Source organism: Ambystoma mexicanum, chromosome 12, assembly GCF_040938575.1.
Source record: "Ambystoma mexicanum isolate Mex_15411 chromosome 12, UKY_AmexF1_1, whole genome shotgun sequence".
Taxonomy (NCBI): Eukaryota; Metazoa; Chordata; class Amphibia; order Caudata; family Ambystomatidae; genus Ambystoma; species Ambystoma mexicanum.
The window spans coordinates 64,826,663-64,840,170 of NC_090936.1; the positions used below are offsets into that span (position 1 = coordinate 64,826,663).

At 40.3% G+C, this 13,508-nt stretch overlaps 1 protein-coding gene across 6 annotated transcripts in view; it reads right to left on the minus strand.

Annotated features, from left to right (window-relative positions):
• Positions 1-13,508, minus strand: part of ATP2B1 (ATPase plasma membrane Ca2+ transporting 1) — a 551,789-nt gene that overhangs the window by 108,568 nt on the left and 429,713 nt on the right. For all 6 annotated transcript variants that reach the window (XM_069628007.1, XM_069628002.1, XM_069628005.1 and 3 more), the window contains exons 15-18: positions 12,064-12,170; positions 8,991-9,182; positions 6,058-6,271; positions 2,234-2,445 (exon numbers count right to left, since the gene is read on the minus strand). In XM_069628007.1, coding sequence (XP_069484108.1) covers positions 2,234-2,445; positions 6,058-6,271; positions 8,991-9,182; positions 12,064-12,170 — 725 coding nt within the window. The remainder of the gene's footprint in view (positions 1-2,233; positions 2,446-6,057; positions 6,272-8,990; positions 9,183-12,063; positions 12,171-13,508) is intronic.

Genomic DNA, 13,508 nt, shown 5'->3' on the forward strand with positions numbered 1-13,508 from the left:
TATAGGTACAATAGCAGAATTTAAAGTAACTTTATACTTGCTAAAAAGTAATACTGCGTCGAAATGCTGAGTGTTATACAGAAAGGTGGGATGGTGTTCCTCAAAAATAATGACTAACTTTTTAAGATCAATTGTTAGGAATGATTTGTCTGACCCTTTTTTGGGACACTCCATTCCTGACCGTCTTTGGGTTTTAACAAGGTCTCCTTTTGCTAGATTCTCACTTGCCCTCTCCCAAGTGAACCGATTCAATGTTTATCTGTTATTTTGATTTCGCCGAGGTACTGGATTCTAATGTGGGAGAAAGTGCTGGGTCTGGCTCTGGCTACATTGATCTTACCACATGAGTACTGTTGAACAATGCAGGCCATCGCATCTGAAGCAGGTTGTGGGATTCATGCTCCAGCTTTGACAAGCTTTTCTAGAAGGGAGGGCCCCAAGAGTTAAGCTCAGAGATTTTGTCACAGCCACATACCCAGCTCTCTTTAGCATATCTCAGGGCTGCTTGATTGTCACACTTCGAGTTAACGCATGCAAGGTTTCCCCTTGCTCAGGTTGTGGATGTATTTGGTATCTGATGTCAGCTGTACACCAGCAACCTTTGGTTCCTGGTGGATCGCTATAGAGACACAGATGAAGGTCCTTTGGTTCCTGGTGGATCGCTATACAGACACAGATGAAGGTATCGGAGTTCTTCGGCTGGTACAGAGCTGAATGCAAAAGTGTCTGCACCTTAATGGCAATAAGACTGGTCCATGATGTCACTGTAGACTGAACATTAATCTGACTGGTCAACTTAACATTTGTTTGTCGACCCTAATGCAGAAAAACATCAATAATGGTGAGTCAGCCTACCTGCCAAATCTGATGCACCAGGACACTTCCTTGAGTGCCGTAGGATTGGGAGAATATAGGAATGCAGAGAACCGCTTAGTGGCAACGCCTTGATGTTAAAGGCTTTCACCATTGGAACACTATTCTCAAAGATGCACAACAGCTAGCCCATTTCAATTTATAATTAAACGTGATAAAAAATTCCAACAGGTTCTTTGGAAACATCTAGTATCCCAACCTGAATATCCGAACATGTATGCCGTCTCCATGATGGCTTTCTGCAAGTCAATTTTTTATTTTAAGCTTAGGTTTGTACGTTGTTGAATTGGATTAGTATGCAAGAAGCTAGAAGTGGATGTTAGTAATTTTTTTTAAAGATTAATACATTTGACTAATTACTACGTTACTTTTTACAATGAGGTGCAAAATAAATTCTGATACTATTGTAGTCCGTTCTCAACATACAGACGGTACAGTTTACATTTTAGCCAAGGAGTATATCTGGCATAATAGTCTCAATCTCACGGCTTGGTTCCCTCTTCTCATGATCGATGGTATTTGTGGCAGCCTCAACAACTAAAATGATCTTTGACAGCATAACGTGACATCACTGTATGAACTACACCCCCTTTGAGGGAGGTTCCGTGATAAGTCTTTCACCGACAGGACCTATCGTGTTGCCTATGTACATTTTAGCGTTAGAACAGTGACACGCATAAACAAAATTTGAATTGCCGGTCAGAAACAGATACTCTGACCATTTAATTGTGAGCACACACATTGGACATGGTCCACATATGAAGAAAGCCATGTGTTTGAAAGACAAACAAGAGATTTCTCAGTGGGCAAAGAAAAGAGCTCATTACAATATTTAATTAACGTTGGTCTATTTTACCATTGCAACAGAATTTGGCCAAAATTGAGTCTTTCAATAGTATGTACAATCGAAAAGACAGCACTTTTGATTGCATAGCACACCTTGTGAGATATCAACTTGGCCAAGGAAATTGTGGATTACAAAAACAAACAGGGAAAAAAATTATTCAGTCACTGGATATGCACAACTAAATTTAAGAGACTAGTGGATTGAGAAGAGGTCTTGCTTGGCTAATCTGGAGAGTGATCACTAAACTGAAGAGATAGGAGGTTCCGTTTGATGTGATAGAGGAACACCTTGACCAGTAGGACCAGTCCTATGCTAATGGTATCTCTTGTTATGGAAGAGACTGCTTTGTACTAGGGCCTTCTAAAAGGGCCCTACTAAATGTAAGTTTCATTAATTTAGGTTAGTGGTTTTGTAACTCATTTATAATCAATACACATATTTGAAACTACAATAGCAAATTAATAAACCCCCCCTAAAGCAGTTGCATATTAAGTTAAAAAGTAAAGTGCTTACCTGTATAACAAACGTCCCTAGCACAATAGTACAAAAGATCATATTATTGAAGACTCCCTCAAAAACATTCCTTTCGCCGTGAATCTTTCGAGCGTTAATTTCATTGAAGAGTTGCATCATCACAAAAGTGTTAAATACAATAGTGTAGTGCTGTGACGGCGGAGCATGAAGAGGTGCATTCCGTCCACTGTCGATATCAAAAAGTTTCTCACCTGCAGATTCCAAGAAAGAGTTTAGTTAAATGTAGATGCAATGAAACCTCTGCTCTCACCTTCATTATCACTTCTGCTAACGCACATCAAAAATGGCAAGATACTGTAGATGGTTTGTATAAGCAGAATGTCCTTAATATTTCTTCAACTGAAACCTGTGTTCTCTTTAGTGATCAAACCCATGATTTAATACAAACGGAGCGTATCCATCAATTGTACAACCCACAAACAGAATGAACAGGGACAGAATCAAGTAAGCACCATGCCATCCTCACACTATTACTATTTATTCATGTTTATCCATGTAGTAACAGGGAACAACAACAGCACTCACTCCAAGACAAGTTAACATTTCATCATTTGTCAACAAGAAATATTATATAGGTTACTGGGATTTACACTGTGCGCCTCTGCCATTTGACAGTCTCCAGAAGCTCTGGCGGACCTGAAAGTGGAGGGTTGCTCGAGGCTAGCGGAGAGATGGGGAAATGATGCAAGATCTCTTTGTTGTTGTGTTGATACATGCAGTTTGAAAGTAATCTGGTACTGTCTGCAAGTCTACTCTAGGTAGTCTGTCAAGGGCATGGAGGGATTGGGTTGCCCAGATGCGAGTCCCATGTGCCCATGGCTAGGGTGGTGGTATGTAAGTTGTTCATAGAAGTGCAGAGTTTTGTTTGATGTCTGTTCAGAAAAGGGGATAAAATGCTTTGTGGTAGTTGCACAGTTGGTCTACATATAGCAAAATGTATTAAGTGCTCTGCTAGGTCAACTCTCCAAGAACTAGTTAATAGTTATTGGGTAATGGGTTGTTAAAGGGAAAACAATGTGCATAAATAGATATAGATTAACAATTTCAGTCACTGCTAATTTTATAGTTCATGAACACCATAATAAGTAGTTTTTTTAAAGTACAGCACAACTGGGCAAGCAATCGTGTATATACAACTTGTACGTGGAGTTCTAGGCAGCTTACAGTTTATTTCCCCAGCATCAGCACTTTGAACTACTACAGATACAAGCTAAGGCCACCCAGTCAACCATACGATTAATGTGGCCACTTAACAAACTTGATGTCCCACACTGCTGACAAACTAGGTGACTAGTGGTCAAAAACAGAGGCTGTGACTTGAGGAAGTATGGCAAACGGTTGCCCTTCAAACACCCTTTGAAAGAGCTTTGATGCCAATGAAAAGTGGTATACAACATTTTACAAAATAGCTTAATAAATTAATAAAATAGATAAGGATTTAAAAATACTTGGGTCTATCCTAAGATTTTCCTTCTTGAGGCTTTAACTTCTTCCCGTCATTCTGCTGCTGCCTTGCCATTTAGCACCGAGCGGACTGCTGTACAACTTACTAATTTATTTATTGTTTTAGTGACCCTATTCCAAGCAAATAATCAATTTGTTTATTGTAAGCATAGACGACATAGTAGGAGACACTCCTTTACCCTGCCATATTCAATCAGAGGGGTGTTCCCTTAAAAAGAAGAAAAATGTAAATAGGCCAACCTGTACAAAAAAGCTCACTCGGTCAGATCATTGCTCGACAATCAGGCTTTTTGCATAGGATTTTGCCAACTGAGCCACAAGCATCAAATCAGCGTCCGAAGGTGAGGATAATTAACTACAAAACTGGCCCTTAACATCCAAGCGCACCGCAGATTCTTAGGTATTCAATATAGAGTATGAACATGTCTTGACAATTGAAGTTGAAAATTTAAATGTGTGAAAGCAAACCTACAAAATTCTCTGCACTTTGAATGGCATTATCCTACAGTAAACCATCAGTCTTCTGTGGGTTTTTGGTATTAGAAAACGTCTAACAAAGTAGATCAAAACAGAAATGCCAAAACCTCTGCAGGTCTCCATTTCAATAATTGGGGGCTTAAAGGTAGAAAATGTTGGGGATCCTAAGAACAAGTTCGCCATGAGGCCATTTATTTGCAAAACATTTTTCCATATGCTTAGCACAATGTGTGTACCTACTACTCTTTAGTAGGTTCATTTTTATTTTAGTTAAGCACGATAAAATAAAATGGGCCACATTTATTTCCTTACAATTTTTAAGCAACTACCTTAAATTTCTTTACATTTCTTAATTTCTTTAAAATCCCAGTAGTCCTGCAGGGCGAGTTCCTTAGTTTACATACTCGTCCAAGGAAAAATTCACTTGCCACAAGGTGACTTAACATATTTACCCGTGTTTTTTGCAAAATGTTGCATGTCGCAATAAACGCACTTCATTTTTGCTGCAATGCTGGCAAGCGTGTACAGTTAAACCTGTATTTGCCATTTACTGCAAACAAAGTGTTTGCAGTAAATGAAAAATCATCCCCATACTCGCCAGCAAGGTCGAGTATCATGCAAATGGTACTCGTCCTTCATAAAATCTACTTGCCAATGCTAGTGGGCTGGAAGATTTTGTAAGCCCTGACCAAACAACCATACATAAAGGACTGTCATGATCGAAGCTAATAGAACAGACTAGCCGTGTATTAAGCAAATTAGCACTTTACGTATGTTTCTTGGTTTCCATGTTTACAGCAATGGTTAATCACCGAAAAATTGAGCTCCAAGGGTAGTTAACTTAAGCCTATGCACTAGACCATGTTCAACTATTCAACACCAATATTTCCAAAAACAAATTAAATGTACTTTCCATTGTCAAGCACTGAATTGAACATGCGTTTTTTTCAACTTTGACCCATTCCAGAACAGCTTCAATACTTAGTCATAACAAACCGATTTATTTTGGGCAATGTATACTCTGTACCCTTAATGTGTTCTGGAAACCATCTAACCAAATGGCTCCTAGTTAGGAGTATACGATAATAGCTGGTCACTACATGAGACTGCGAAGTGAGCAGAAGTTGAAAGTTAAAAAACATTTCCAAGGATGCCACTTTCATTTTGAATCAGATTACAGAAACATCTTTCATGTCAGCTTGAGCAGTGATTGTCCGAGCTAAATTAAATGAATTCTGATAATTGTCGGAAATAGTCAATCATCAATGGTGCTCTGAATGCAATAAGGGTGTAGTCTGACCATAACCAAACACGGCTGTGATCAAACTCCAAACAATTTTACGTTTATGGAAATAAACACATAATATATAAATCATGTGTTCCAACAGTAACAATAAGAGAAACTTACTGAACATGACGAAGCCTGCTTACTTCTCTGGTGGAGACTTTGAACTGTTATTTACAACTACAATTTCAAAATTACAAATCATTTGTTAGCGGTCAAGATACAGCAGCCCCGGAAGTCTGAGGCACAAAACGTTGCGCACGAAAGCATAGCGAGCTGTGCGTCGGCTTCTGGGATGCAGTATCTAGACCGCGCGAAGGAGGCGGCCGGAGCCCGCAGCAGCTAACTTTGGGGTGGGGTAGCGATAGACTGTGGCGGAGGGAGCTGCGCAGCGTTGTGGTGTTGGGGGACGGAGTGAACCCCACAATATGGACCAGGAGAGGGGTGGTTACAAAAGGCTGAACCTGCGGAATGCAACCTTTTTGGGTCTGGAATCCACAGTTTCTGCCTTTTGTAACCGGCCTTTAGACACTAAGTACAGTAAGTAGGGACATTGAAGGCCACAAGCATTACTTACCAGCAAATAACAATGTAAAAACTACAACTAGCTGATAGACTGCATGTCCCAATATATTCTTCATCATTGTGCGTGAGATGAGAGGTTTATTTCTACCATAAGGCCTGCGGAGCAGGAGAGATTCCGTGGGAGGTTCAGTTGCCAACGCAAGGGAAGCCAACGTGTCCATTATTAGATTTACCCATAGCATCTGTACAGCTTTGAGCGGCGAATCCTGGAATAAGAACATGGATTAAGGAGAGTGGAACTTTTCAACAGAACTAGAAAATTATCAATAAACGCTCAAGCACAGAGAAACAAAGAAATCAGATTGTACAGAACAGCAACATTGGTTTACAGCCGAGCAGTTTTGTGGTTCTTTAAGCAGCCCCTATTTCAAGTTACGTTGATATTCTTCGTTCAAGTTTTTTCATTGCCAAAAAAGAACTATAAAGTATCGCGGAGTGCTCACATTCTCTACATTTCAGATGGTTTCATAAAGACTTCACAACCAAGCGGAAACGCTTCAGGAAGTAGAATAAACAGACCGTAATCACTTGTTGATCTCAAACAAACAGTCCATCATAAAAATAACAGAAATGCCATTTATATGGCAGTATAGACAGGTGCATACTCTGGTGATATGTAGAATAACTCCATTCAACTGCTCCAAAACATACAATACATTTGCAAATCGCTAAAGTTAGCTAAATTGGACTGTCACCCACACTTATTCTTTTAGAATATTTCCAAAACGTAGCAAAGTAAGCTGACCCCGCCCCAATGCAATGCTAACTCTAAAGTGTACGTCAATGTATAAAGTTCACAGTTCTGCTGCAAGCACAAAGTGTATAAATGAAAGGCTCTTTGCTGCCAGCATATGGTACAGGATCTGTGAAGGGCTGTGTAGGGGCGAGCTGCAACAGAGGGTTGATTGTGGAGCCCCAGTGCTCTTTCTGTCGCAACCAAACGAACATCTTGAGCGACCCAGCCACGCCCCCAACGCTGCATTGGTCCAACTATAGATCGACCTACAGAAGTGGTGTGATGCATGTCACCATCTGGCTGTCAGCCAGACAACCAGCACAGCAGGACAGAGTGGCTTTGAGATCATACCAGGACCAGTAATTACTGGACACAAAACATTGTATAATTTCTGATGTATGTCCTGCTTTGGATAAGGCAAATGTGGGGACAATTACTGCTGCACCCAACTACCACTCCAATATTCACTCATCTAATCACCGAGACTGTGAGCTCTAGCCGCTAACAGTGCCAAGCAAATAATTACTGGCAGCACTGCTTACACAGCTGGCAAAATCACATCTCTTTTAGACAAAAGAAAATGAAAACCGGTTTCTTCTGCTGATACCATCACTCCCCAGATAACCTATTTGGGATCTAAAATTGTTGGCACCATCATTCAGTAAATAGAAACTAGCAGAATTGCTATATATAATGAGTCTCTGTAAGAGAGGGAGCAAGAGCAGGGGAGAAAGAGGGGAGGCGAAGGGAGAGAAAGAGGGGAGGCGAAGGAAGAAGGGAGAGAACTGAAGAGATTCAACATTGACAACATCGCAATATACAGCTGCAGCGTTTATTGCGAATAAGTCCAGAGACACTCAATAACTGAGTATACTGAGAAAAAAAGAACCCTTGTGTTAAAGTCCTAAAAGGCATTAAGAATATCAGGATGCTGTGAAAAGTCATCTAAATTTCAGAAGGACATTTCCATTACAACTGCCTGGTGACTGTTGAGAGAAAAGGACTAGCGTTCAGGTCCACCCGACAACATGAATCAGTCCAAGCACAGCATTACAAAGGGGGGGGGAGTTCAGAACCTAGGTAATAGCTCAAATGCTGTGGATATTACAGCAGATTGTGGCCCTTGAGCGCTATTAGGAAGGCTTGGAGGTAGCTGCAAATGGAGAGAAAATCTAATCAATGGGTGCTTGGATGTTAATTGGCACACATTAAAGGGCCTTAGGTGGTTTAGGAAGTCGTCCTTTAGTGCTGGTGTAAGCAGCAGCGATAGGTATATACAAAGCTTACGGTGCGTTTTCACTACAGCCATTTTGGATGAATTCAATAAATATATATATGGGTTGTGTTTGGGGTAAGGGACGGGTGAGTTAGATGGGGACTGGAGGGGGAACCCTCTAACATTTAAAAATGAAATGCAGGCAGTGAAAACTACATGGTGAAAAAGCTAAAGATTAAAATAGCCGGGGTGAAAACACCTGCAACCATATATCAAGGTAGGACTTGAGGAACATATTACAGGGTGTAAGAATAACGCACAGTGATATGAGCATTGCAATGTAGACTATGTAGCATGTGAGGCAGTCTGCATATTATTTAAATGAGGTGTTAGAGCCTTTGTAGTAGGGCTATAGAGGACTCACTAAGCAAAGGGGAGGATTTGTTTTCTGCAGAAAAAGAGTAGTGTTGGGAATAGGTTACTGCTAAAAAATGTGCTGTGCAGCTTCATTTATCAGTGAACATTTGGAGAAGGGTGTGCGGTGATAACTCCTTGTAGGTGCCAAGAAGTGGATAAGCGCACAGGTAGCCATTAAGGCGCAGAAAAGGAAAGCTTGCATGTGCCCAAGCCGACCCTCCAAGAAGGCTCTCCTAAGGAACAGGGATGAGAAGGAAGTTATCAGTGAGCCATACCTTTGGACAGTAGATCATTCTCTTCTGTAGTGATTGAGCATAAAACATTGCAATGCCATCTAGTGGCTGTCAGTGAAGAAAATGGTAATATGTTGCTAGCAATGGTGTAAGGTGAAAAGGGCAGAATTGAGGCCTGGGTGGCAAAGTGGTGGTGAAAATACCAACCAGATGTAGAAGTTTAGGGAAAGGAGGCACATGGTAGGACAGAGGTTCAGTGACATGCATACTCAAAATTATGAAACGGTGATTAAAAGATTAGATGTGTAGAAACCATCACTTACTTGGGTAATGCATGCACCTGTGAAAGCAACAATAACTGCAACTACATTGACAGTGAGCTGGAACTGAAGGAACTTGGAAATACTATCATATACATTGCGTCCCCACATCACCGCTTTGACAATGCTTGAGAAGTTGTCATCTGTAAGAATGATATCAGAGGCTTCTTTCGCTACATCTGTTCCAGCAATGCCCTAAAAGAATGAGATCAAATATTTGTTACAACAATTAGAACAGGTGAGGCAAAATAGGCTTCTTTCAACTAACACGTTCATATCTATTCACTAATATTATAGCTTATTTATTGAGATACACAATATCAACCACTTTTATGGCAAATTCTCAAATCGCCCCATCTTTGACATAACAGGCAAGTTAAATGCGCTGTCTTATTAAAGCCGTTTCTTCAGCATGTTTCTGCATTTGGTGTCATCGTTGCATAGTGCGATGCCAAAGTAAGGCCAATCTTTTTAACAGGAGTACTTGACTTGGACCAGTTTTAATTTTAATAACGAATGATCAGCTCTCTATAAAATAGCACTAAATAAATTTGAAAGATGTGTGGTATGCAAGAAGTTGCAATCAGAACTTTGAACACCTAACAATTTGAAGATGGTGGCCAGTGCGTGAAGTAAGAGTTTGGCGGTGAAAACAGATTTTCAAATACGGAATATGACAATTTGACTTTCCCACTGTTTTCACAGCAAAAAACCTCTCCATCACAAAACGTCTTCACTTTGGTCATTTCTTAGCTCTTTCCCACTGCACTACTGTCCCTTCCTCATGAATGGAATTGAAGATGGAGTCTTTGAGCAGAGATTTCCGTAATTAGATATTTGGCTAGAGTACAGTAAAACTAAAGGGGAACAACTACCCTAACGATAAGAAGCAGACGTTTTTATTCATTAGGTTTGTCAGTAAGCACCTAAATATGAACTGCCTTTCATGCATTATTCCACCACTTCAATGAAACCTTCTTCTGCTCAAATTGAATCTGAATGATATGCTCCAAAAGGAGAGAATACGATATTTCCAAAACAGGTGAAAATGAGATTTTTCTGCCCGCTCCCATGTTTGGCTTCAGAGCACTTACTTGCAGTCGTGCCATGCCAAATCTTGTGGTATCAGTGCTCAAGCCACTGCATGCAGGGGCATGCATGAAGCTTAGATTTGCGCACTGAACCTGCCTACATGTATCCACCCGTCCACTTTTGGATAGGTCAGCTAAGCACATGGAGGCAGGATCTGTGCGCCCAGTGTCATCTGCCTCTACCAGTCAAAAGTATATCATATGAAAAAAGATGCACTGTAAATAAAAGCATACAAAATGGGGAGACATCACTAAAACGATCTATTCATTTCTTATTTTCGGTCCAATGTTAGTTTTATTCTTTGCTTCTCTTTCCAACTGCAATGTAATGTTTTTATTGGCTTTTCATTACTGCAATTTTAATATCATATGCAATATCTAACGCGCACAGGCGCAAAATACATGTTGCTGTATTTGCATGTCCTATAAATTAATGTTCATAATGTATACAATATTTACTAGAAATTCATCATGTTCAGGTAATCCAAAGGAATAAGAGCGTGTTTATTTGTACATCTGGATGAATGTGGTTTCTTCATAAAGGACGAAATATTTCCATGATTCAAATTCAGTTCAAACTAAAACGCTTGTTGATGGTGGCGTGTGTGTGTGTGTGGAGGCGGCCACAGGGAGACGGGCTAACCATCAAACAAAGGATCATTAAGAAGGTCATATTATTGAGATGATTGTTACAGACATTTAATACAGGGTTCCAAATTGAAGGGAACTGGGAGCCATTTAGCCCCTGGTTGGAGCCCAGAGGAGCCTGGTTAGCTTGATACCAACAGCTTTCAGAAGCTACTTGCTACGTCCCAGGACAACTGACTTCAAACAGGCAAGACTAGGTGGATTAAACTAGGTTTGGACAATGTATAAACAAACATTAGGACACATCTATTCCAGGTGTAAAGCCTGCGGGGTCCTGAATAAAGGAGGAAAGGATATGTCTGCATTTTATGTGGACGTTGGTTTTGTAGACACCATCTACTAGCTCCTGTTTCCCAGTAGTAGCTCCTGGTCACTGGTTAATGTTGGCTACCAAGGAGCCGCTTTTAGCTCCTGCTTATCCAATCTATATTTCCATCCCTGTTTTAATACACATATCTAAACCCGGGACAGAAGCACATGTTTAGTGTGCAATCGCTTTCCGGAATAATCTTTGAAAATCAAACTGGGTTCGCTATTAAAATTCTGCATACTTTGTAAGTGATTAAGCAAAAAAGAAATCATGAAGCAATATCAACTCAAATGCATTGGAACCATGTACTGCTTTGCACAAATGTACCAAAATTCATTTGGTGCAGCAAACATTTGAGTAGGAGTTTCACCACTTTTTTTTTATAACATCACCTATTATGATCACTAGAAAACAGCACCAAGCACAACGTATTGCATTGAATTTAAGAAGCTCCAATGTATACTTACACAGGTGATGACTTGGGGAAACGTATGGCATTCAAAAGGTTTTCCAAACTTTCCGAAGGAGTTTTTTCTAACTAACTAGAGGCAAGCTTCATGGAATCAAAGCTTATGTTGCCATGTGGCTATTTGCTACAACAGAAGAGCTACATTGAGACGATTCAGAAATGTCACATTCTATCACAATGAGAGCCATTCACTGGAGTAAATAAGTATCCAACTGGCTAAGGTTCATGAAAATAGGCCAGTACACGTTTTGGTTGATGACATTTGTTTTAACCATACACTTCCACAGCGTAAATGTTTCTAAGGATTTAGCAGCAGCGTCACATGGAGGAAGCCATCTAAAAAACACATTTTGGATCATAGTCAGCCACCCATTATGATTTATAAAGGCTCCAAAAGTATTTGCGGTTTTCAGAATGGATTCCATCTGCTTTTGTGAGCCGTGCAATACAAAACAGCACTACAACTATGTGCTCTTTCCTACATAAAACGAATACAACGCCTACTCAAAGTGTTGATTGGTGCCATTCACATTACATGTAACGATATGTACTCCTTACCATAGCAAAGCCGACGTCTGCCTTCTTGAGAGCTGGCCCGTCATTTGTACCATCACCAGTGACTGCAACAACTTGCCTTTGCTCTGTGACAGTGCTGTCAATTATTCCTGCATTTGAAACATTAATCCATCGTGAGTGCACGATCTTAAAGCATTGCTCGCCAAGCATTCCATTTCTCTTCACGTTTTCAGTCATACAAACTATTTTTTTAGTGATTCAGACGAGTGTTTTTGCAAGGATACAACTAATTCTTGACACTCCCTTGAGTAAAGGACAGCACAGCACAAGGATTCTGCTGTGCAGAGTGTGCAATGTTGATCGAAGGCTGTGAGTTAGTAGTACTCAAACAAAAATGTGCATTTCGTCCCAAGTCCATCAACCAACAGCACAAATTGCAACACTAAACCAAATTGCTTTAACCTTGTACATCAGAGATTTTCGATACATACTCAGACTAGTAAAACAAGCCTGTCATGTGTACACCAGTCTACCTCTCCTGAGACCCTGCTAAGAAGTGGCTCTGTATGGGGTATTGCCAAACATGGAACCAACAAATCCAACCGGTAACCAGTGGTGTGTTATTTTATTCATATGAAAGGGTAGATGTCCATGATAATCCAGCCATGGAGCCCCACACACATCTGAGAACATTCCTATGAATGAGCCCACTCTCTGGCAAAAGGCAATTCAAATATATCCATGGGGGATGCTTGCTGCAGAGGTGTATGTATAAGGAAAGGAAGTTCAATTCGTGGCAAGCCATGCACGCTATCAGCTTGGTGCTTTAAGGAAATACTCAAAGGTCAATGAATGAAATTAATCAGTCACTTCTAATAGAACAAAGGCTCATTTTAGGAATAGCGAATTTATAAAGTAATTGACCACCGAGAGGAACGGAAGGGAAATATCTAGTGAATGCCTTACAAGAAAATGATCAATGACCCAAATGTACATAATGGGAGCAAACATAGTGTGTGCAATGAGTGTCTCCAGTGTGGTACCATGCACACTATTTGCTCGGAGTGTTAAAGTTATTAGACTGCCCAGTTCTTTGATGTGAATTCAAGTAACTGCGCTACGTTATTAACAGCTTATCATTGGCGTTGTTGAAAAATCAGAATGGATCTGCTTGCATACAATGTAAGCCCTAATGAAGAGCAAGAAGGCGAGAAACACATGTTGGCACTTTTGAGCATTTCGTGCATATTAAATCAACATCATACTTATGATAGATCTGCTAATTTTCTTCATTAGAATTCATGTTTAAATAGAAACTATGCATTAGGGAGAGCGCTTTCAGGGATCTGAACTTTTTTGTATTCTAGATCATTATATGGAAAATCCTGCCAATGGGGAAAGAATCAAAGTGGACAGGGAGGGCTAGTAAATCTGTAGGTGGGAGGCTCCCGCTCTTCAGCACATGAGACCACCAATTCAACTCAAGA